The sequence below is a fragment of the Plectropomus leopardus genome, chromosome 6, assembly GCF_026936395.1.
Source record: "Plectropomus leopardus strain MGB_pleo_1.0 chromosome 6, ASM2693639v1, whole genome shotgun sequence".
NCBI classification, from domain to species: Eukaryota; Metazoa; Chordata; class Actinopteri; order Perciformes; family Serranidae; genus Plectropomus; species Plectropomus leopardus.
Window position 1 is genome coordinate 14,228,016 of NC_142181.1, and position 24,021 is coordinate 14,252,036.

The following is a 24,021-nucleotide window of genomic DNA, read 5'->3' on the forward strand; positions in this document are numbered from 1 at the left end:
GTTGGATGATTAATGCACGTGTCAACTATATTTCACTGCGTAGGATGCACCATGTGAGGAATGAACAATACTTGAAGCACGTGTCATGAGTTGGAAAGACCCTGATAGATCCAACAGACTCCTAAAAGTTCATATATCATGACTTAATTCAAGTCAACAACAAGTTCCTGAATGCTAAAGACGCTAGAGTTCATTAGAAGTTCACTCAAGTCATGCAAGTGAGTTCATTTCGGTGCATAACAATGTTCAGTTGGTTTTGGCTCCATTTCCCAAAACAGCCAGCCACCAAAACCGGCTGTCACAGCGATTCAGTCAGCATTAAGTCTGAGAAATAACATCAAAACAGACAAAAAGCTACGATTTCCCACCAACGCCTCGAGGCTTGTAACTCATAATGTCCTCAATCTGCCATTAACTCCGTTTCTTGTGGGTCAAGATCACGGACCTGCAACCTCTTTCTTCTTTTATGGTTGAAAACACTGAGGTAACAAAGATTTCTGGGGAAGATAGATAGAAATAGCAAGCTATAAGAAATGACAGGTAAAATATGTTCTTATTTCTAAATTAGATCATATTATTTGTGGATAATAAAACAAAGTGAAAATCATTTAAGTTTATTATAGCTAAATGCAGCTGCCACTGTGCTTGAGCGGTCACTAATCAAGTGTTACGTTTCCACTGACTTTTCACACCTCTGACCTTTTCTCTGATCCATCTTAGCCTCTACACCTGTTGCCAAATTACAGATGGCTCAGGGGCTGTCAGCACTTCAGCAGATATTTCATGAGATCTTGCTGTCCTCCTTGCACTCTCCTCTGCTTCATACATCATAGAAACACTCCTTATTGTGCATATATAACTGTGGGACTTTCCAGTTGGAAGTTATTATTGCCTTTACCTGTACGCGCACATTTTTGTGGAGAGAGCTCTCGGTGAAACCGGCTTACTGAGTGCAGCAAAATCATTGTTTTGGTCCATAAACAATTGGTGAGGCCACAATCAATGGCAGTCTAGACGCTGTAGCAGCCTTGTGTAAATATCTATGGTTTCTTGTATCCACAGCTTTCTACCAGCCAAACAAGAATTGTTTTTTTTTACTCTTTTTACTTCCTTAGCCAACTGAATAAAATGAGGATATGAATATTGTGCTGTAAAGTTAATATAAGGTGAACTGAAGAGTTGGAGTTATTTGAGTAAGGCCAAAATTAACCATTTTAAAGGGACAAGTCACCCTCAAATAAAAACAGACTCAGTCTAGAGCCAGAATCTAGACTTTTACTCAGTCTAGATTCTGGCTCTTCAAAGTTAATGCAGGGGTAGTGCCAAATTACTGCTTGATAATATAAGTTTTGTTTTAATTTTTTATTAAAATGTATCTAAAAATACACATTGAATCTTTGTGCAACCAACCAATTAACCGATCAATCAATCAGTCAATGCCCAATTAGCTGTATTATCATTATTCCAAGTGTACAGACAATGTGAGCCACAATGAAATCCTTGAAACGTCTTAAAATCATGGAAGCATCCTAAAATCTGAGAAACATTCTGAAATCCTAGAAGCATCCTAAAATCCTATAAATGTCCAAAATCCTAAAATCCTATAAATGTCCAAAATCCTAAAATCCTATAAATGTCCTAAAATCCTAAAATCCTATAAATGTCCAAAATTCTATAAACATTCCAAAACCCCAGAAACATCCTAAAATCCCATAAATGTCCTAAAATCCTAGAAACAACTTAAAATCCTGTAAATGTAAAAAACAAAACAAAAAAAAAAAAAAACCCTATAAACATCCTAAAATTCTATAAATGTCCTCAAATCCTAGAAACAACTTAAAATCCTGTAAATGTACAAAAATCCTATAAACATCCCAAAATTCTATAAATGTCCTCAAATCCTAGAAACAACTTAAAATCCTGTAAATGTACAAAACTCCTATAAACATCCCAAAATTCTATAAATGTCCTCAAATCCTAGAAACAACTTAAAATCCTGTAAACGTAAAAAAAACCCTATAAACATCCTAAAATTCTATAAATGTCCTCAAATTTTATAAATGTCCTCAAATCCTAGAAACAACTTAAAATCCTGTAAATGTACAAAAATCCTATAAACATTCCAAAACCCCAGAAACATCCTAAAATCCCATAAATGTCCTAAAATCCTAGAAATGTGTAAGAATCCTAGAAACGTGTATGGGGCTGCTGCGACTGGCCCCTCGTCTCCTGTCATTTTGCAGAAGTGGTCCCAAATGAAGGAAGTTGAGTATCTCTGTAGTAGAGGGTCCCTGCTCCGTGACTCTTGCAGCTAAAGGGTCCTTGCCCTGAAAAACATTAAAAACCTGTGGTCTGGATTGTTGTGGTGTGATTTGCAGATGGTTGGAGATGGCACTCAGCTTGTGGTGCTCAAAGTGCCCCCCCAAAAAAAATCCTTGACGTGGTTACTCAAGATAAACCACAGAGCTTGTGGTCAGCAGTGTCATGCACAAAATATTTTCTTTTTACAGAACTGTATCACCAACAGTATCACCACGCAGAAGGAAGCGTGCATCTACTCATGGAGGAGAGGCTCGTGCCCCTGACAGCACGAGATGTTAATGGCGTCCTCCATGGATGGGCTTCTGTGTGGTGATTCAGTTGGCGGGTGTAGTTTGGGAGAAAGAAAATAGTTCCTACATGAAACTACTCACAAGGTTTTTCAAATTTCTCTTTTTTTTGTGACACAATGAATAAAACTCCCCATGCACAGACAGTGTAATCGTCAGGTGCCGGTTGATAGCGGAAACATTTAAAGTACGAAACAAAGTTAACCACCGCAAGCTGAAGAACTTTACTGTGACTTTATTCAGAGAAAGGAACGTGATTTGCCCGTGGCTTCTTCAGGTTCACTCAGCGAAATTATGAGTGTCCACAGGTGTGATAAATACATGGGTTACATGACTAATAATTAACATTTTTTTCCTAATTTTTCAGTGTATCAGTAACATTTTCTAAAGTGAGAATAATACTAAAAACATGACAATATTTACAAAACATACTTAAAAAAAAAAATATATATATATATATATATATATATATATAAAACCATGATTTATAATCAATGTAATAACATGTAAATATTCACATTTGGTGTTTTTGATAAATGTTTGTAAATATATGAAATCCTTGCTGAATTTTGTAAATATTACCATGTCTTTTGTATTATGCTCACTTCATAAAGTTATTGATAGTGAAAATATTAGAAAAAACAAAAATGATGTCATTAGTCATGTGACTTGTGTATGTGTCACACCTGTGGACACTCGGAATTTCACTGAGCGAACACGAGGCGAAACGTGTTGCTCGCTCTGAATGAAGTCTCAGTAAAGTTCTTCAGTATGCAGTGGTTGATTTTGTTTCGAATATTTTTGGTCCTTTGAGCCTCACAAGCTGAGTGCCATCTGGTTCCATTATTTTTGTGAGAAAGCAGACGTCTCTTAGGCCGATATCTCCAACGCTCGGCAACTCTCACTAAATCAGTTTAGATTTATAAATAGCACAACAGGAAAGAGGATGAATATGTACTTTTGATTTAAAGATGAACTGTCCCTTTAAGCTTCATCTTGAAATGATTTCATCGGTTTAAGTCCAAGCTGCTCATCTTTCTCTGTGAATAATGAAACCATTTATTCTCCGTAATGTCACTTCTGGCTTCGGTACACATACCTGTATTTGAAGCTAATTTGGCTTCTATTTGAAGATGCAAATATTTCTGAGAAAAGAGTCCACACCACAGAGTAGAGACAACTGTTTGATATTTTATTAAAAAGTAAAACTAGACAGTCAGTGGTAACCGCTGACCCGTTTTCCTCCCCGATCATCGTCTTATCACAAGGTTTTACAGATGGCAGTGATGTCTGTCTGTCCGACCAGGAGACCCTCATCAGCTCAACTCAAATAAAACAGGGAGAACTATGGTCGTCGTCCATAGCCTTTATTGGAAATTCTTTACATGTGAATCCTCTGAACCTGCCCAAACCCAGCTTTAGAGACTATAAATATATATATAAAAAAAAGGAAGTGTAAAAGACTTTTTGCAGTTCCTCCAAGAACAAAGAAAGCATTTACAGTCAGATCTCAACTTGAGAAGGGAAGTCACGTTTTTGTTTGTTCGTTGAAATGGCAAACAATTGCAAAAGTGATTTTATCAAATACATTATGTCAGAATCAAGGCCAATTTTAAAGAGAAAATAATAAAGTGGGGTAAAACAGTCAGTGGCCAAATGAAATCAGTAAGGTCTTGATGATAACAGCACTAGAAAAACACTGTAGAACAACACAGCACAGTACAGACAGAAGAGGGCAAACCAACCGCTGCCTCATCAGTTTATATATATATATATATATATATGTATACATATACATTTCTGGAAAACCTTGACACAAACTACAGAAACATCTGCACTTTGAAATGGTTTTTGTTAAGTTGTGTCTGATTTAAAAATGTGATCAATTTGCTGCAGTAGCGTTCCTGCCCGTGTAGAGGTTATTACAAAACAAGCAAAAACACACCAGCACTATGATGACCACTGTCCTCTGATGACCAGTGAGCGCACAGAGCAGTGAGAGTTGCAAAAGTTCAGCACTGTCACTGAATTGCTTGAATGTGACAGCAGTATTTAGACTGCAGGAGAAGAGCACCACCTGGTGAATGAACCAGAAAATGCAGGGAAACCATTTTCCTCTCAGGAGCCATAGTTTGTGTCACTTAATCCATTTAAATTAGTGGCTTTAAGGATGTTTCTTACAAAATGTACAAGTGACTAATTCAACTATTTCTGCTGCGACAATGAAAAGTAAAACTCTGACATGTTCTCTGCATTGACTGGGAGAGCCCTGGTTTAGCTTTACCATTTATTCGAAGTGATTAAGATCAACAAGTTTATCATTTACAATACCAAATAAAATGTGCAAAAAATATCAAATATTAAAAAATGCCCATTTTCCTAACAAACATCACATTTGTTGTTTTAAACACTGTTTACAAATGTTTTCAATAAATTCTGGTCCTGCAGCTGCTGGCATTTATAGGTGCACTTTACACAGAAGGAGTGCAAACTGATGGAGCATTGAGGTACCGGTTCTTTTAAGTGGCAGGGCACTGCAGAGGAGGAAAGGCTGGTCAGCTCCACACGCCAAGAATTAGACACCAAGTCCCTGCTTTTAAAAACATCTTGGCACCAAGAGCTGAGGTGAAGGTTGTGTTTTAGCACTAAAGTGATGCAAATATATCTGTGATCTGCAGTCTTGCCCCAGTTTGACAATGAATCTGCACCTGGGCTGGAAAAAAAACAAAATAAGTGAAAATCCTATCATGGTTATCTATAGACTTGCATTTGACCAAAGGTAATCTTGGTGTCAAGATGCTTAGAAGTAAGAGCGGTGACAGAAAAAGTTCAAATCAGCCATTAGAGCTGTTTGTAAGCCAAGAAAGATTTCCCAGAGGGTTTCCGCTACATGGACACCATGTCTACAAAGAAGTACTATTAGTCAATGAAAACACCATGACTTGTAACAGAGATGTGGGTAGGACAAACACTTTACAGCTTGACACCTCAGTAAAGTGATGGCTGGATTATGGGTGTCAAGAGTGAAGACAGACCTCTGATTACACTGTACTGGTGTTTGGGAAAGAAGTTCACAGGAAAACATTTTGAGTCAAATTACACTTGTACGTATGTGTTTGTGTGAGGTTGTCAACTTGGAACTGAAGTTCAAATCAAAGAGTCTTAAAGAGCTACGAGGACCCATCCATTCTCTCAAATGTCTCATTTTTCCTGGTTGGGGAAAAAAACATCACTAATATCAAACATGATACAAATATAAATCAGTTTTCTTTCGTCATTTTTCAAAATATGAACAGAAATTCAATAAACTCAAAAAAGTCCTTCTGAGGATTAAGTCCTGCTGGCTGTGAGGAGGAGGAGGAGGAGGAGGAGACGGACTCTTGATCATTTTTCAAAGAGCGGGACAGAAATTTTAAAGCAAAGAGACGACAAAACAAAAAGCACCCTGGACTTCACGAGCGTTTCTGTCTCTTGGAATGTCGCTGCCGGCTGGACCGGTCCTCGTCGCTGCTCGCCCCCCCAGCGTCAACCCGGCCCCCCCGCTGACGAGTTCTCCGTGTGTCCCGCTCGCCATCGCTATCCTGCTCCCTATAATCCTTCCTGCCTGAGGTGGCAGAGGTCCGCTTACTTCTCCTCCTGCCGTCATCATCATCCTCCTCCTCCTCCTCGTCACTCTCACTCTCCTCATCCCTCCGTCCCCTCACATATCTGGTTTTCTTCCTGTTTGATTTGCCATTCTGCATCTTCTTCTTCTTCGGTTCATCTTCCTCTTCCTCCTCCTCCTCCTCTTCCTCCTCTTCCTCAGATGATGATGCAGGGGCTTGGCTGACGCGTTTGCGTGATCGCCGGCGGAGGTAGCTGAGGCCAGGCAGCAGCTTCTGCAGCAGCTCGTTGAATGTCTGCTCCGTCTTGACCATGCAGGAGAGCACGGTGCTGCCCTGCTGGTTGTACTCCTCTGCATTAGAGAAGACAAGTTTCATGTCTTCCAGGAAATCCTGGCCGTGACGATACGAGCCCTGGCTGAACTTTCCCAGCATAGTCTGGAAATCCATAGGCTGGGAGATGATGTCCAGGTAGTCCTCTGCCTCCTCTGGGGACACGGGCTCCCTAAGAGAGGAGCAGAGCGCGTGAGGAGGGCCACGTTAGACTACGGATCATAATTCCTGATGTCTACAGTCATTCAGGTCGCAGGAAATGTTAAATTACAACGACAAACTAAACCTAAAGGACCATTTTGGTTTTTACCAATGCAAGAAACGTGTCTTGTCTCACACAAGTACGTAGTTTGTTTTGCTCCAGACTCCTTAATAAAGTGACTGTCCATTCAAACATGAAGGTTAAGTCCTTCGCTCACCTGAAAGGCCAGCTGTAGCGGAATTTCATCAGTTTCTTGAGGATCTCCTCACACCTCTCCAGCTCCAGTGCCTGCCTGCGCACTCCTGATTGGGAACTCTGTCGCACCTGCAGTAAGCATACACACATTTAGAAACAAAACAGTGTCTGTTGGTTTCGGAAATCGAAATAATCTCCGGCTTTAATTCTTCTAAGAATTGATGTCTCTTCTGTGTACAATTGTCCAAGTGGTTTCTTACCAGTTCATCAATATCTGCAGGGCTGTTGGGTCCGGTCCTCTGTTTGCTGCTATGACTACTCGAAGATGCCTGCTTCTTGGGTTTACTTTTTGAACTTTTCTGCCGGGATGAAGACTGCTTATTTTTCTTCCTTGGTCTCACTGTAAAGAAATAATGAGGTGATCAGGACAACAAGCAACCACTGTGGAAACACCAGTATTCTTGTAGGCAGACAGAAGAAAATCTGGATATGACCAATGAAAATTTAACAGATAGGCAGTTATTGTAATGAGGCTTTTGTTATTGCTTAATTGTTTGAAGTTTTGTTATTTTAATTTGTATCAAACCACTCTCAATACCGTTATACTGCAGACTGTGAGACTAAAGTCTCACTCTAGAAATGAGAACACTAATCTGTTCTTAGGTGCACTGCGATCATCTCTTGAACTATTCAGCATCAATGCAAATTTTTATCATAATCCTTGACATGCAGGCTGGAACTGACAGAGGGGATCATCCTGCCACATACTGCGAGTGAAGCCAGAGTGAGACACGGCTTCAAAGCAAAGGTCCAGACCTGAGCTGTGCTACATGACAACACACAGACAATAGAGACAGGGAGAGGACAGCAGCCAAAATTCCCGGTCGGCATTCCTCTCATTCCTAACCTTCAACACCAAGGACCCCCCGTTTTTCAAAACCAACTACAATCGGTGACCTCCTTTTGGACAATTCGAAATATTTATTGTATTCTGTCTTTGTTTTGCGTCATGGGTTTTTGTTGCAATGATTCAGTTTGGAAATGACACACAGAAATTCAAAGTGACTGAAACATCTGGCCACTTATTCTTAACTTATCTTGGTTGAAACCTTAATGGAAAAAAGCCATTAAGCAGCGACAAATTTTTTAAAACCTGGGCTTGATTTACTCTCACTGATACTCACAGCTGTGGCCCATGGCTTTGTAGTCATTCTCCTCCTCGTCCTCTTCATCTTCGTCAGAGTCCTCCTCTTCAGATTCCTCCTCGTCCTCTTCTTCATCTGTGTCTTGGTTGTAGTTTCTGCAATGTAAAGGTTAACAATCAAACATCTTAACAGGGACGTGAGAACGTGGTCTAAAGTTAGAGAAGAGGCAGGATTTAGGAAAGAATAAAATCATATATATTGGGTTCAGGGGGTGAACAGTTACCTTGAACGGGAGCCACGTCTGGCCACAGTGGGCTGGCAGGCCGGGCACAGCCACTCTCCATCAGGAATTCGGTAGAGGGCCGGTCGCAGACAGAACAGGTGGAAAGCCTTGTTGCACTCATCACAGAGGATAAGTTTCTCATCGTCACCTAAAAGAGTTCAATTAACATCATAGGATTTAGCTACAGAGGGTGTTTTAAAAAAATAAATTCTGTTTTTAATGAAAATGTATTCAGTAGGTCCACATTTTTGTTTCCAGTCTTCACTCCCTGAAAATGCCTGTCTGCGTCTGTGCAAATAACCAACTTGGTGTCATCTTATCACTACAGGTTCACCTGATGGCCTGCGGACCTCCTGGCTCTTTATGTAGACCTGCCTGACAATACTAGTCTGTGCTGCCCTGATCCTGCTGCTGCTGTGCTGTTTGGATCTGGGTCCAGACTCCATCAGCTTCAACACAAATGGCTTCTGTCTGAGCTCTAAACAGGGAGCAGAAGGTTGGTAATACAGCACTGCTTCACTCAAACTGCTACTCATCAATCCAGCACATCTGTAAGTGAGGACTGACGGTTTCTTCGTGGGGAAAAACAGTTGTGGTGCGGCTGTTGTTTTGTTTAGATGATCTGGGGTTATGTTATTTTTCCTGTTCTTGGTTTTTGAACAAAGAAAGCCATATAAAACACAAATGTATCCGTTTGTCAATAGACATAATGCTCTCATTGGCTGCAAACAACATGCGATGTGCATTTTAATTACTTTTATGAAACCAATAAAGTAATACAGCATCTGTAAGCTATCCTTACCTTTCCTGCGGCAGACTTTGCAGCGAGCGTTCTCCGCAGACATGTCCCACTTTATGCAAGCGTCCAACATTCCCAGCAGGACGTGCATGCGGGAAAAGGTCTGGGCCTCTCGGATAGCAGTCTTCCACTTCTCTACTGCAGTTGCCACCTGAGGAAAAAAACCCAGACTTTGATTAAACTCAGCACAATTTCACATGAAGATTTAAATTGCCTTAGCTCTCTTTGTATACAAATCTTTTTCTGTTACTTATCTATGTATTTCGTAAGCACACTTTTAGTTTGCAGTTTTATTTCAGTATGTGCACAAAGCTCCAGTTTTCATTACAGATATTTTTGGTTCTTAAATTACTTAATATGCAACAGTGAGCACAAACATTGCAACTCTGGTCTCTTACCCTGGCCTCTTCTGCCAGTCTCTTCTCCTCGTCTACTTCTTCAGCCTTGCTGCTGCTGGTTTCCTCCCCGCCTTGCTTCTTCTTCTTTTTCTGCTTGGGCGCCATGAATCCCTGCAGGAACTTTTTGATTACACAGGCTTGAATGGTGATGATGCACTCTCCAAAGTCTTTCAAGCTCTCCATGTCTTTCAGCTGTGAGTAGAGGATGAAACAAACAGTTATGAATTGGTGGTGATGACAGAAGGCTGTACACCATCATTCTACCAAAAAGATGAAGACTTTTCTCCATTTTTAGTGATCACCAGTGTTGAAATTTCAGGGCTACTGATATTGTAAGTAGCCAGACAAGCTAATCACCTGTTCTTCGATGTCTACATTGTCATCCAGGTATCCCAGGCCTCCCTTCTGGAGTCGCGAGGCTACCTCCTGGATGTCACTGCGCAAGTAGTTCAGCAGCTCTGTGTAGCCATCGCAGGTCCTGAGGCCCAGTTTACCTTTACGGGTTAGATGGACAGAGTGGAGGATGTCCTGGTACCTGAAACAGGTAAGGGACAGCTTTGTGTTCAGCTCCATATTTACTTCATCTCTGCTGCTGTCTTGTTAAAAACAATATGATCTGCCTCTTTTTTTTTTAACATCATTGTTCATACTTTATTATAGATGCTTTAGCAGTGTTACATTCCAAAACATCATAGGCTAATCTTAAAATGAAGGCATTTTTGTATAAACAGCAACTTAAAAGAAAAAAAGAGGGAAAAGCATCTACTGGATCACACCAACCAATACCTAACAGCTTGTGAAAAACAGGTAATGCTTTAGCAGCGCAGCAGGACGGGATGGTCACGCGTTTGCTAAAGTAATCATCTCTTATAATGAGTGCACGCACCGGCTTTGTATCTTCGCCTTCAGTTCACTCTCTCTGACCCCCTGAGGATGAAGACTTTCCACTAGTTCCTCCAGCTCGGCTACGGTGTCACATATGAACCTGAAATTAGAGACAGAAACAATAGAATCAAAGACTGTGTAAAAAGAAAAGTATGACATAAACAAAATGAAAGAGAAGAAGATAGACACAGAGCTCTCTTACCAGAGGTTCTGTCCCTGTTTGGGAACAGTGGTTTCTATGCAGATGTCTGCTGCTGCTCCCTGCTGGGCTCCCTCACTAATGGCACCGTCTATGCTGCCATCATCCTTTTCAGCTCCAGCTTCAGCTCCTAAAACAGTAATTAATATTCTTTAAAAGAAAGTCAAACACAAACCTTCATCACAAGCAAATACATTTTGAAAAAGGGTTACAGGGACCCATTTAGAAATCAATACCAATATTTGGGACTGATATCTGCCAATATTCATTTTTTAACAAACACAATTTGATGGGGATAACTCAAACTAAGTTACTGGTACCTTGTGAATCATTTGTAGCGGCTGACTCGGCATCCTCTTCCTCGTCTACCTCGGGCTCGGCTGGTTTTTCCTCCGGTGGAGGAGTGAAGCTGTAGTCGATGCTTTCACTCACCCAGCCTTTCTCAATGTACAGACCAGGAACCACGTCAGAGAAGAGCCAGTATCTGAACAAAAACACCAAGCAGCCGCGGTTATGATTAGGTTATTTGAAGAAATGACATGTATCTGAATAGAAACGTTGGTGCGCAGCACAAACCTGTTGTGATTTCTGTCTGTACCCAGTGGGGTCCTGCGCATGACAAGTCTGGCTTTGGTTATACCGTCCTGAAAGGCCCTTTCTACAGCAGCCCTCTGTCTACGCATCCGCTCCTCTTCAGCCTCCTTCTCCATGCGTTCTTTGGGGAAATGACACAGTAAGTAGAAATGATAAACTGGCTTTACTTTAAATGACACTCATTACTACAGGCGCTCAGTGGTGGAGACACTAAGTACTGACAAAACAAAATCTAAAAAAGTGAGTCACAAAATATTACATGCTCTATTAAGCTTGTCAGTTAACCAGATTACATTTTTTAAATGGTGCATTTTAATACAGATTATGTGCTCCACTCCACTACACAGTTTACCTTTGTTCTGTCTGTCCATCTCTTCCTTCTCTTTCTTGGCCTGTATGACCATCAGCCGCCGACTCTTCACAGAGCTGATCATATCCTCGGGCTCGGGCTCGGGCTCGGGCTCCACCTTTACTTCTTTTTTGCTCTCCTTCTTGGCCCCGCTCTCTCTCTTTTTCTCACCTTTAAGCCCAGAGGAAAAACAAATCAAAATGGTGGTATTGGTATTTTATGGGCATTACATACACTTTTTAGTATGTTAATGAATGGGGAAATAAGCAGGTGTAGGAGTTTTAAATCTTAGTATTTTCACTCCTTCATTAAAAACTGCTGTTCTCTGCTGATCTTGACCAACCTTTGCCCTCCATCTCCTTCCGCATCTGCCTCTCCGCCTTCTTGCGGTCATTGACTTCTTTCAGCATTGCCAGACGCTCCCTGCACACCTCCGCTGACTTTTGCTGCATTGCATCAACGTGGTCTTCAACAGAGTACGTCATGAGTATGCGGTGGCACAGTGCCACCAACAGGCTGACCTTCTCCTCAGGGCTCAGCTCAAACACCTCGATTGTCTCAAGCTTCTCCAAGAACTCACTGGTCACCACATCATCAAAGCCGCCCATAGGCCCAGAGTCCACCGAGCCCTGGCCGCTCTCCTCACCATGAGCGTCACATGGTCGCAGGCACAACCGTGCCAGCTCCGACACCGAGTGCATGGTGAGGGGGATCTCAGATAAGGGCATATCAAGCTCACTGTAGCCTTCCGCCAGCTCGTCCTGCAGCAGCGTCTGAAGCAGCACCACCAGAACGCGGTTCAGGTAGAGGAAGCCAGACTTTTCCCCGGCCAGTGCTTCCATCAGGGCTACTGCTGTGATGGGATACTGGTCATCCGGCATCAGCAGCCCTGCGTAGCAGTTAAGGAAGTCCACCACCATAGCCACGTCACCAAACAGGGTATTGGGCAAACCCTCTGGCATGTCTACAAGCTTGAAGGTCGGCAAGGTCTTGCCGCCTTCAATCTCCTGGTCCTCATATCTGCGTGATTGTTCGCGGCGGACCAGCATCTCTTTCTCTCGTTTCTCCTTGGCCTTTTCTCGCAGTTTCTCTTTGAGTTCCTCGCGCCTTTTCTTCATCTCTTCCTGCCTTTCCTCTTCACTCATGGCTGCCCACTTCCTCTTTTGCTCCATAAGCTCCCAGCGTTTCTGCACCAGCTCCTGGAGCTCCTCTGGCAGCCGACCACGATCGTCTGGGGACAAGGTCTTTGCGGCCTTGGAGATGAGGGAGGACAGGAAGTTCTTTTTGTCTTCTTTGCCCTTGTTCTCCTTATAGTAACGAAGGAGGTGAAGAGCCATAGGGTGCAGTGGCTTTCCCAGTTTGGGTGTACCCAGGCCAGTACTACGGGCTCTCTTCTTAGGGCTCCCAGCAGGGGGGCTCTTAGCAAGATGCAGCAGAGTCATCTGCTTCATCTTTGTTGCTTTAGCACCAGCTTTACCGTCTTTTTTAGAAGCTTTGAGGACGTTGAGCTTCTTATCACCGCTCTTCCTGCCTCTCTTACCTTCTTTCTTGTCCCCAGATTTTCTGCCTTTGCCTTCTCCTTTCTTTGGACTTCCCGAGTTTTTGACATTGAGCGGGGAGCCATTCATTTTTATTTGCTGAAATAGAGATAACAAAAGCTCAATAAATAAAGCTCAGTTTTTTTAAAAAGGAATACCCCATATTTATCAGGTAAAACCTTAACAACATAATGGGCATACAAGCCAGCTTACCTGCATGTGGCCCCAAATGGTCGGACTAAGGGGCATGCCTAAAGAGTCCTTCTTCCTCCTCCTTTTCTTCTCTCCTTTCTCATTGCCTGAATCCTCTCCTGGCGTGTCAGCGGTCTTTGGCCTCTTGCTGGGTTTACCTTCTAGAGATGACAAGCTCTTACGCTTTGTGGAGGGATTCTCTGCTAAAAACTTTAGACAAACAAAAGATTGTCAGCCAAGAACAAGCAACATTTTTTAAAATCCAGTAAAGTGAAAAATTATTACCATGGGTAATATACCTTGTGTGGATCAAGAAGAAAGTCACTGAATTTGCTGGGCAGGTTAAATTTTTTCACCAGTTCATCTTCAACCACCCATGGAGCACTCTCCCCCGTGCCCAGCCTCAGGGCGTAGTGCCTGATGAAGTAGCGCATGATCTCCTTGGTAGGAGGTCGCTCCGTTCTGAAGAGACTTTCTGCTGGAACATCACTGATCACCTATGAGACAAGTCGATGGGGAAGATTCGATGTCATCTTCTTTCAAAAACGCAAACTCTATGTAGATCTCAAAAGATCACAAACCAAACATGGAAGTTTGAGAGATCGGTTGTGGATCAAGCGGCCAAATGTCATAAATTACAAAGAAAAATACAGAAGAGTAATATACTGGCAAGACTAATTCTCTTTTCAAGAAAGAAAAGAAGCTTGGACATTTTGTGTTGACTGCTGAGAACAGGAAACGAACCTTATCCTCATTGATGAGTTTCACATCGTACTTATGAGGAAGGAATTTGGGCATCACCCATCTCCTCTTCTCTTCCTTCATGGCGGTGGAAAGTTTCCGTGGTGAACGTCGAGCTCTGTCACCTGATAGGAAGTAAAATAATATCAAGTAAGAAAAATAAGACTCTTTTTTCCCCATATATACAAATAATAGAGAGATAAATGGAGGCTATTAACATTGGAAGATTTTATCTAAGCAAAAAACACTTATTCTCAGCCTACATGCTTCACTACTCTTTTGTTTATACACCGAGTGGTACTCACTGAGACTCTCTCTCCTGTTTTCCTCCTCTCGGGGAGGAGGTTCCTTCCTCTGGTTCTCCTGACTTGCATTCTCCTTGTCACTGGATGGAGAGTCGCAGGCACCTTCAAGCTTCTTCTCCCCCGTCTCGCCCTCTGGCTTTTCTAGGGGATGAATTTTCACCACTTTCACTTGCAAACTTTTGTCCTTCCCCACCTGAAATTAAGAAGTCAAGAGAAAGTAATCAATTAAGCACCTGCTTACCACTGAGGATGGTATTGTTTGAGTTTTACATTAGTGCATTAAATTTCTTTACATCTTTAAAGGACTGAAACCAACTGACATCGATCTAAACAATCTAATCTAAGTTATGGTAAATCATTGGCAATAATTTACAATGGTAAAACAGTATCTACTGTACACTAAAGATAATATTTATAATATTAATGTGTAACTGAATGGTTAAAAATGCTACACAACAGACAAGTTTAGAAATTTAAAAAGTCACACTGACCAGGAAATCGCACTCTTCATCCACAGCATACTTGGTGAGGATTTCCACCCAGGCCATTTCAACCAGTTTGTCTAAAGACACTGTGTTATGGTGGACCATCTCCAGGATCGGCTTCTCAAACCACTTAGGATACTCCTCCTGGAGCCTGCACATAGAAAATAGTAAGTGCAAAATACGATTTAACAATATATTAAGTATACTATAGTTTTTGCATCCTGTCAAAACATGCTCCACTTTTTTCTGTACACACTGCTGTTAATGTTTTGGTGCTCAGCAAACAAGACATTAATTGAGGTTGTTCATGGGTGTGAGGCACACTATTCACGTCATAATTTCTTTCACATTGTTTGGCTTTCTGTGATGCATTCGTCACCAGCACCAGAGCGTTATATAACAGAGACAAAGGGATGAGAGTGACCAGCAGGGGGAGTAAAATCTCTTTGCTGTTATAATTAGACAGAGCTTAAGTACAGCAGTGTGATCCTGAGTGACTTGAGCTCTGGGCAGCTGAGCAGTGCTCTGCCCTGTCTTTGCTGTGACATCTCCATGGGCCACACATAAAGTGGGGTTCACCTTCCTCTTGCTGACAGCAGATATACAGAGAGTATATGTTCACCTGGATGGTAATATGTGGACTGACAACGATCAGTTGAGCGATACCACATTTTTTATGAGCGTGTTCCTGCTTTTAACAGACCAGGATAAAGGAACTCTCACCATGCAATTGCAGATTCACGGATGACTCAATCACACACCCTCTAAATAGAATAAGAGGAGGAGCACCAGATTTATCCAATGGTGGCAAAGCTTCAAGCCTTGTGACCTTCACTGAGAGAGTATGGCTCGTTCGTGATACTACTAAGCTGCTGTTAGAGAAGCTAATCTGCATTTTCAGGCATCTAAATAGTCATAGGTCCAGGGATATATAAATTAGTGAGAACCAGAGCTTTACTGAGGATCTGAATACAAAGCACTCCCATCTGCTCAACTGTAACCGTAGACTGTGATAATCAGAGTAGACTGATGGCTCTTATTCTTGAATTAAAACAGTGTACATGCACATGCAAATTTAAGATTTAATACTAACAGTTCAGTGACTTCTTGTTCTTCTTCCCATGCTTCTTTGTGTGTGAGCTGGCTGCTTCCAGTGCTTTTGCATGTCCAGATGCGCTCACTGTATCTCGTCAAGCGTGCCTCATACTCTCTGTAGGGAGTTGGTCAAGGAAATTTCAATAGTCACATGCAAACTGTTCCTCCTTGTTAAATCATTTGCTTACTGATTACAAGACAAGTAAGGTTTATTGAAAAAACTGTCACTGATGTCAGTAATATGAAAAAAGGCTCAGGCCAAGGTGCAGAGACATAACTTCATAACAAAATCTTAATGCCCCTTTACTCTAACAAAAAAGTCTACAAATTGTGTAATTAGCAATATATAGATACTTAGTTGATCCTTACAGGAAATTATTTTATACAGCAGCTACATTCACAATCAAACACGACATAAGACAGATAAACATATACATCTAAAAAAAAAAACTATGCACAAAAGCATTAAAAAATGACTAGGGAACCCAAGTCTTATTGATAAAGCAATTAAAAACTATACATAATGTATGATAAAGATTCAAAAATCACGGTGTGTAATGTGCAATGCGGCATATCTAAAAACAGTACAAATATATACATATATATAAATATATGAAGTATTTACTATGGTAACCCTAAAAATATGCTAACTGAAAAAGTAAGGAGGGTTGTAAAGAATAATGCTGGTGAGTGTGGTTGACAAAAAATCCTGACTATTTAAGATATACGGAAAACTTGGGGTGTAAACTTTGACTGTAATACCTCTGATGAAAGTAAAAACTACAAAAGTAAATTCTCTGTTACTTTAAATGTGATAGCAAGGAAAGTTAGAAGGGAGGCCTGTGCTTCGCATAGTTGTCCCTAAGGCAGCGATGATAGATGTTGATGTTAAAATATACATACAAACACTCAAGTGAAAAACACAGCTCTGTCAGTGCACGAATCCAAACCAACCAAAACCTAAAACAACTTTTGCAGACATATAAAGACCAAAAAGTCCACTTTTCGTACTACGTGTGTCACACTGAGCTGTCATAATCGTGCTGACAGTTACGGACCTCTGACGTTTTAAGTTTTCACACAAACATCAAAACAACCGGATAAAGTTACCTAACTATTAGACCAAAACAAAGCTATCCGTCCAAAAAATGCGGTCTTATGTCTTTAAAGCATTTGTTGTTTCCTCTTGACGCACTCAAAAGCACAAATTTACCGGTAACGTTAGCTAAGGCTAGCTAACTGTAAAGAGGCTAACGTTAACGGCTAACAGCAGCGGAGCACCATCCTCAGCCTGAACAGGCGGCTATTGTCACATAATGGGATACCGAGCGGCTTGCTAGCTAACCCCGCTAGCTTTGGTAGCTGTCAGCGGGGCCGTGAAAGTGAAAAGTGAAAGGACGCCTTTTAGCAGCTCTGTATTTATCCAAGCATGTAAATTGATCTGTGAAACGCATAAAATGCACTTGTTTTGCTGGCTTGGCGAAATAGCCAGCTGGTTACAATGAGGCGGTAAGCAAAGCGGCGTGAACACTAGCTAGCTAGCTTGTCATCCAGAGTACATTGTGTACATGCGGGGGGGGGAAAGATAAATGGAGGTAAAATGTCAGGTTAGAGCAAATTAGATATGTTAGTCAGCTCTACAACCCTGTGCATGTGACTACGTCGGTAACGATTTAAGTTAGCCAGGTAGACAAAGCCACTTATGCAGCTTGCCGGCTGACTCGGTGAGCAAAGGCTGAGCATCAGCATCATGTTAAAGGATACTCTTTGTTCCTGAAGGCCTCCTTGGTGTGCTCGATGATGTACACCTCCTCTCCCGGGCCTGGCGGCTCGGCTAGCGGCTTAGCCAATGGGTAAGGTTTCCGTCCTAAAAGCGGTGCCATATCAAATCCACGGATGGCACGGGTGCCGATGGTGAAAATCAAATCTTCTCGCAACAAACTAGCACAATAATATGCAATAATATGTCCTTAGCATGTATGCAAGCGTCCCGAAACGTCTTAGCACGTCTCGCGTTACCGCCGGCAGGCCCGGCACTCAACGTGTAGCAGCTAAGTTAGCTGACTAGCTAGCAGGCTGGATTGCTATCTCGTTGCAAAACAATAACAGTGCGCTTCTTGTCACCCGCCTCATCGCATCCTTCTTCTCTCCTCTGGTAACAATACCATGCTGCTTCTACGCAATGCCTTAGATGTCAAACAGGTTGCCGGACTTGTCCTCCTGAATACTTAGTAAACTTTTAGCTCCTCCGGATGAACATGAAAGGATGTAAACCACACCGAAATCAAACTCGCGGCAACAGCCAGTTCAGCAGGAGGTCTGGCGCGCAGTGCAATCCCAAGTCTTTGCAAACTAGGCCTGTTCTCGCTTCGTCAATTTTATTCGCTGCATGTCCCTTCTTGTCGGAGCTTCTTTTAATCAGATAACGGAAATAGTAAGTGTTAACAAAAAGTATCGTTGATCAATCAAGAGGTTAATTCCTTGTCGAAATGGCGGGAGTTTCTAGTCGCCGGCACAATTCCGTTCACCCTCGGAACTCCGTTTCCCCGGCAGCAGGCAGCGTCGCTAGCACGCCCCGCCCCCTCTCAACGTTGATTGGCTCCCTCAGGAGCGCGCCTTCATTAAATTGTTCTGATGCGGTCTCTGATTGGCTGATATAGCCTGTCTTTTGTCAAAATGGAACAACCTCTTTAAATACACCACGCCTTCATCGAATATAAATGAGAGGCTAGAGGTCAGCTGATGGCTAGATTTTATGAAATATTTACCTGATAAATACTAAAACAATTTTGTATGAAGGCTGTTAAAACTGAGGTGGAGTAATTCCTCATTGAATCGTCAAATCAATGACTAAACCCATTGTCTGGACTCCATTTTGAACAGGTCTGGTTAAACAATAGGTCCTGCGTGTATAATGCAATACAGTGCTTGCCACAAGGCAATTTTCTGAATGCTTATCGATCTTACAGCATCAATGAATTGAACTGGAATTGTAAAGTAGCATTTATTATGGTTTACAACGTTGTCAGTTATAAACATGGGCAAATTATATTATAAATATTTTAAAAAGCATTGTTTGCTTGCATGTGATAAGCCAATTTAAGATCTAAGATCCCGAAAGGGCATCATATTTAATACAAAATGGCACATCTAGACATCAATCTGCATAAAGCTACACATTTAACACATTTTTAAAATGGCCTGTAAACCTAAAAAATAAAGCAGAAGGATATGGAAACATGCAAAAGTAAAGTTCAACTGCATAAATTGGAAACAGTAAGTTGCCCAAAACATTTCCAGCATGTGAATTGCAATACACACTCCCTGCAATAGCCAGAACTTGCCACACAACTTTGAAAAAAATCTCTCAATTCATTTCAGAAATCACTTAAAACAGCAGACTTTAAAGAACTTTAAAAGTGAACAAAGATTTTGCAGTAAATAAGTTTTTCTCCTCATTTGCTGAAATGTGATATTTGCGTAAATAGGTCAAGAGAACCTTAGAATAATCTTGAAAGTTTAGCTAATCTGAAGACAGAAATCATGTGCATTTTGACAAAATTATTACAAATGAGCTATCTCAGAGCAGGATTTTCTCCTGTGCAAATCTTCTTTAAAGGAGGGGCTCCTGATTCATCCGGCTCCTCCTGTTGATTAAAAAGAAACATTTTTAAAGCACTTCAAATTCACATACATTTTACATCATGCAACAACAGACCCCAGAAATAGAAATTATTATTTAATCAAAGAAAATATTTTGGTCTTAGTTGAATCAGTTCTCAGAAAGTGAACCTGTGTGTCTGGGGCGCTCCGTCTAACAGCTCCCGATGAAAGAAGGTCCTCTTTGATGAGAGTGGGAGGCTCATCAGCTCCATCCTGTCCTGAATGAATTGGCTCTGCATTCAGAGGATAGAGTGGAAATATATAATTATTAACGCAGCTTTGAGAGTAATTAAGTAATAATAATAATATAATAATTAAGAGTAATTGTTTAAGATTGTTACCACTGAACTCGAGGATTTATACAAATTAATACTCTAATACAGTGATACTCAATTTACAGACCGCCGGCCAAATCTGGCCCCCGATAGGGTACCAGGTGGGCCCCATCCATTTTCTAATTCAAAATAAAAATAAAGTGATTCACACTGGGAATTATTTTTTACTTTTAGTATATATAAGGTGCCAGAGTGCATAAAACAGCATCAAAACAGAGTTTTTTTTATTAAAAAAAGGGCCAGTGGAGGATACCTGTACCTCCCGACAAAGGGCCTAGCTAAGCCCCTAATGTCCTAAAATCCTAGAAATGTGCCAAAACCCTAGAAATGTTCTACAATCCTAAAAACGTCCTAAAATCCCGGAATTATCCAAAAATCCTGGAAAAGTCCTAAAATCAAATGATGTCCTTAAATCCTAGAAATATCCTAAAATCTGAGAAATGTCCTAAAATCCTAGAAATTTCCTAAATCGTACAGAGGCGTTCTAAAATCCGAGAAATGTCCTTTAATTATAGAAACATCCTAAACCCTACAAATGCACTAAAGTCCTTGAAACATTCTAAAATCCAATAGTCGTCCTAAAATCGTAGAAACATCCTAAAATCCGAGAAACATACTAAAATCTTAGAAACGAATGTGGCTCAGGTGCCCAGTAGCTCATTTGGTAGCGCAGGCGCCCCATGTACAGAGGCCGTGTCCTCGCTGGCCGCAGGTTTGATTCAAACCACGTCCTCTCTCTCCCCCCTTTTCGCTTAAGCTGTCCTCTTAATAGACAAGCGAGTTGAGTGTCCATGCTCCACTACATCTTTTACGTGTACCTTTTTTAAATTACAGGAAAAATGCGTAAAATTTTGTGAAAACATGTTCGAGAAAGCCATCCACATACCGTCCACACTCTCCTGGCCCAGCATTGGTGGCTGAGAGTCCTCGGCTCGGAGGCTGGAGGTATGCGGAGGGCTGACCTGCTGCGAGCTGGAAGTGCTGCTGCTGTTATCCATTTTAGGCTGGTAGACGTCTGACAGAAAACTCTGGTTGCTGTTTTCATCTGAGACGGAGAGCACAAGAGTTGAATATCAAGTTGCATGTTTTTAGTTTGTATTTTATTTGACTGTGTGATATTTTTGACATAAAAAATCGTATGTGATCAAGAAGACAGACACACATTTGTTCCTAATCACAAGGGCAGCAATAATTAAACAGGTTAGAAAAATGAAAACTTGATTCATTCTTAATGGAAGAATCTTTTAAATGAAACAGAAAAAAACAAACAAACAAACACTGAAATTAGAAACCAGGTCTATATCTCCTAAGAAACATGGATGACATATAAAACACGTAATATTTCCAATGACTTTTGTTAGATATCATAACTAAGATAAATGTACTAATGTCTTTGTTTATGCACATGGAGGCACACTCACACATATTGATGTGTGTCTGTGTGTATGCATGTGTTTACAGTACCCTTTGTCATGTCCTATGCAGGCCAAATATATCTCGTTGCTTTAATATATTTGTTATTGGTGAATTATACTTTATAAATTAAAAAGTTGTGTAACCAGTTAATTTTTTAATGCGAACTTACATATATGTACCAGTTACATTTATTTATTTATTTTATTGTATTATATTATGTGTTTTGTATTTTTTACCTTCTGTAGTTTTTATTCTTTTTTTTTATAGTGGTCGGTAACTCCGGTTACTGTTACTGTTATATAATTTAATTAAAATGCAAATGCAAATGCAAAAAAAAAAAATGATATGCATACAATGGCTCCAGTATTGTATTATATACCGTCACAAAACTCACCAGTGAAATCCAGTAAAGAATTAGTGTTTTCCAGGACCACATCTTTCAGTCCTCTAGCATCTCCACCTGTGGATTTGGTGCGATATATCTGATAAAAAAAGAGGGGATTGCAAATCAGACAGGACTGATTTTAGTAAATGCTTAAAGGCGATAATATTTATTATTTATTTTTTTTACATGGCAGAGGCGCCCACCTGCTTTGTCTCTGTTACCGGCACCCACTTGAATATGCGTAAGGATGTGTCTCCAACTGTCACCCATTTCTTCTCCCTGGGGATGAGATTAGTTTGATTTATTTTGGAAATGAGCTCCGTTTAGGTGTCACACCACACCATCTGCTCTAACAGCATTAATCTATATCATGACACACAATAGGATACATGCTCGTGTCCTCTCTGTCCACAGCAAGGATGACAGCTGATCAACTATCCTATCAGGCTTATTCACAGCCATCGTTTACTCTGAACGAGCGTGTAAAAACCGCGGGGACTTGTCCTGAGGGGTTCATTGATTTCACTGTTATGTGACTCCGGGACAGTCGTCTACATTACGGCGCGCGGCATGTCAGGCTGTGGCCATATTGACAGCTCTCGGCGGAAAAAACTCGGCTAGCTCCGCCTCTCCTGTCAACCCGCGGCGTTGATTGGTCAGCAGCGCTGTCAATCATCTAACTTTTCCGACTGAAGTTTGTTGAGCGACGCAGCAGATATCAGCCTACAGTCTACTAATACATTTCCCTCCATATTGTCCCCCAGACAGCCTACATACCATTTGCGCACCTTCTCGATGGCCGCCAGGACCTTTTTAATGTCATCTTTGGCCCGACTTCGGGTCTCAGCGCGGCCTGATCGTCCCGACATCTTGATGCTGTTATGATTCATCTACAGATGCATCTGAAAACTTCAAGACCAAGCCCCAGTCCTCCGTTACAGCGCTAGTCTCGCGAGATTTCCGTGTATTTTTTTTTTCTTTCTTCTCTTTCTCTTTTTTTTGGGCTTCATCCTCTTCAGTATGTTCATACTGTATGTAGGCTACTGTAATGATTTGTGGCCGCTTAGTTAAATATTGATATATTATTTATTAATCTGGAGCTGTTCAAAATTCATCGGTGGTACAAAATAATGTATTTGTAACTGTTGCTTAGGGACTGTTCTTTATTTATAAGAGGGAAGGAAGTGGTGCAAAAAGGGAGAGGAATATATATATATATGTAATTAAATGTAATTATATATATTTTTAAGATTATTTGGGATTTTTTTTGCCTGTATTTGATATGACAGCTTAAGCATGAAAGGAGGAGAGAGAGGGGATGACATGCAGCAAAGGATTGAGATTACGATTGAACCCGCAGCCACGGCAGCAAGGACATAGCCTCTACCAACTCAGCTACTGGGCGCCCCATTTAATCATTTTTTAAGCGCTGTGTAGGGACTTGTGTTTTTTATTTTACAGAATACAAAAAGTGCTTGGAGACTTTGTATTTATTTTACCACAGACATTTTTTATAAGTCATCAAAATTACACAATTTATAATAGCCAGAAAAAGTAAGAAACAGAAATTGTTGTTCGATTTTCAAATTTCTGACAGTCCTTGGACACGTCACCTGTGACAAATACTTCTGTCAGAAAACATAAACATCCCCTAAGTCTCCTGGGGAGACTTAAAGAAAGAAACAGTACCTGATCAAAATGTTGATGATTACAAAGGCAGTTTCTTCAAAATATATTCTTTTCAGTAAAAAGTTTAGGCTAGATGTAAAATATAACACTCATTCTGTTGTTTTCCAAATTCCTTCCATTCAGAAATGCCTTCTTTTGGCATAGCCTGTAACTGCACATTTTTCAGCATTTAAAAAATTTGTTAAAATTAATCAAGTCTAATAAGTTACATTACTTAATTAAAATTGTTACATTACTGATTTTTTTCTCCAGGGTAACCGCATACATTTTAAAGGAATCTTACCAACACTGCTTTTATAGTGAAGTACACATTTACAATTTTGAAGTACTTCTATTTTACATGAGTAATTCCATTTATGCTACTCTGTACAACTACTTCACAACAACTCAGCAATATTGTGCTATTTATTTAACTATATATACAGTATGTAACCATCATTTTTGGCCTGTGGCCCTGTACAATGAAATAAGGGCTGCATGGTGGACAACAAAAAATCATATAGTGATTATTTTGACAGATATTGCGATTGCGTTACAAATTACAGTAATTTTTTGTATTTCATCTTCACTAAAAATATTAAATA

General features: G+C 40.8%; 2 protein-coding genes across 3 annotated transcripts; both read right to left on the reverse strand.

Annotated features, from left to right (window-relative positions):
• Positions 1 to 3,780: 3,780 nt before the first annotated feature.
• On the reverse strand, positions 3,781 to 18,495 carry baz1b (bromodomain adjacent to zinc finger domain, 1B). 2 transcript variants are annotated; one of them, XM_088078833.1, is made up of 22 exons: positions 17,714 to 18,495; positions 15,948 to 16,064; positions 14,861 to 15,005; positions 14,370 to 14,562; positions 14,068 to 14,189; positions 13,623 to 13,820; positions 13,345 to 13,533; positions 11,937 to 13,230; positions 11,597 to 11,764; positions 11,227 to 11,365; positions 10,971 to 11,134; positions 10,654 to 10,780; positions 10,453 to 10,551; positions 9,924 to 10,101; positions 9,567 to 9,758; positions 9,172 to 9,319; positions 8,704 to 8,847; positions 8,370 to 8,517; positions 8,126 to 8,241; positions 7,202 to 7,341; positions 6,964 to 7,070; positions 3,781 to 6,716 (listed from the first exon to the last, which is right to left on the reverse strand). In XM_088078833.1, the coding sequence occupies exons 1-22, from the start codon at positions 17,830 to 17,832 to the stop codon at positions 6,062 to 6,064; spliced, it is 4,902 nt and encodes a 1,633-aa protein (XP_087934959.1). In that variant the 5' UTR covers positions 17,833 to 18,495; the 3' UTR covers positions 3,781 to 6,061. The 2 variants fall into 2 exon arrangements, with proteins under 2 accessions (XP_087934959.1, XP_042342299.2); XM_042486365.2 differs by lacking the exon at positions 8,704 to 8,847 and having other exon boundaries at positions 17,714 to 18,494.
• A 439-nt stretch (positions 18,496 to 18,934) lies between these two features.
• bcl7bb (BAF chromatin remodeling complex subunit BCL7B b) lies at positions 18,935 to 22,696 on the reverse strand. Its single transcript, XM_042487101.2, has 6 exons — positions 22,526 to 22,696; positions 21,952 to 22,027; positions 21,758 to 21,845; positions 20,834 to 20,992; positions 19,742 to 19,845; positions 18,935 to 19,596 (listed from the first exon to the last, which is right to left on the reverse strand). Exons 1-6 carry the CDS (start codon positions 22,636 to 22,638, stop codon positions 19,525 to 19,527), a joined length of 612 nt encoding a protein of 203 aa, XP_042343035.1. The 5' UTR covers positions 22,639 to 22,696; the 3' UTR covers positions 18,935 to 19,524.
• Positions 22,697 to 24,021: the final 1,325 nt, after the last annotated feature.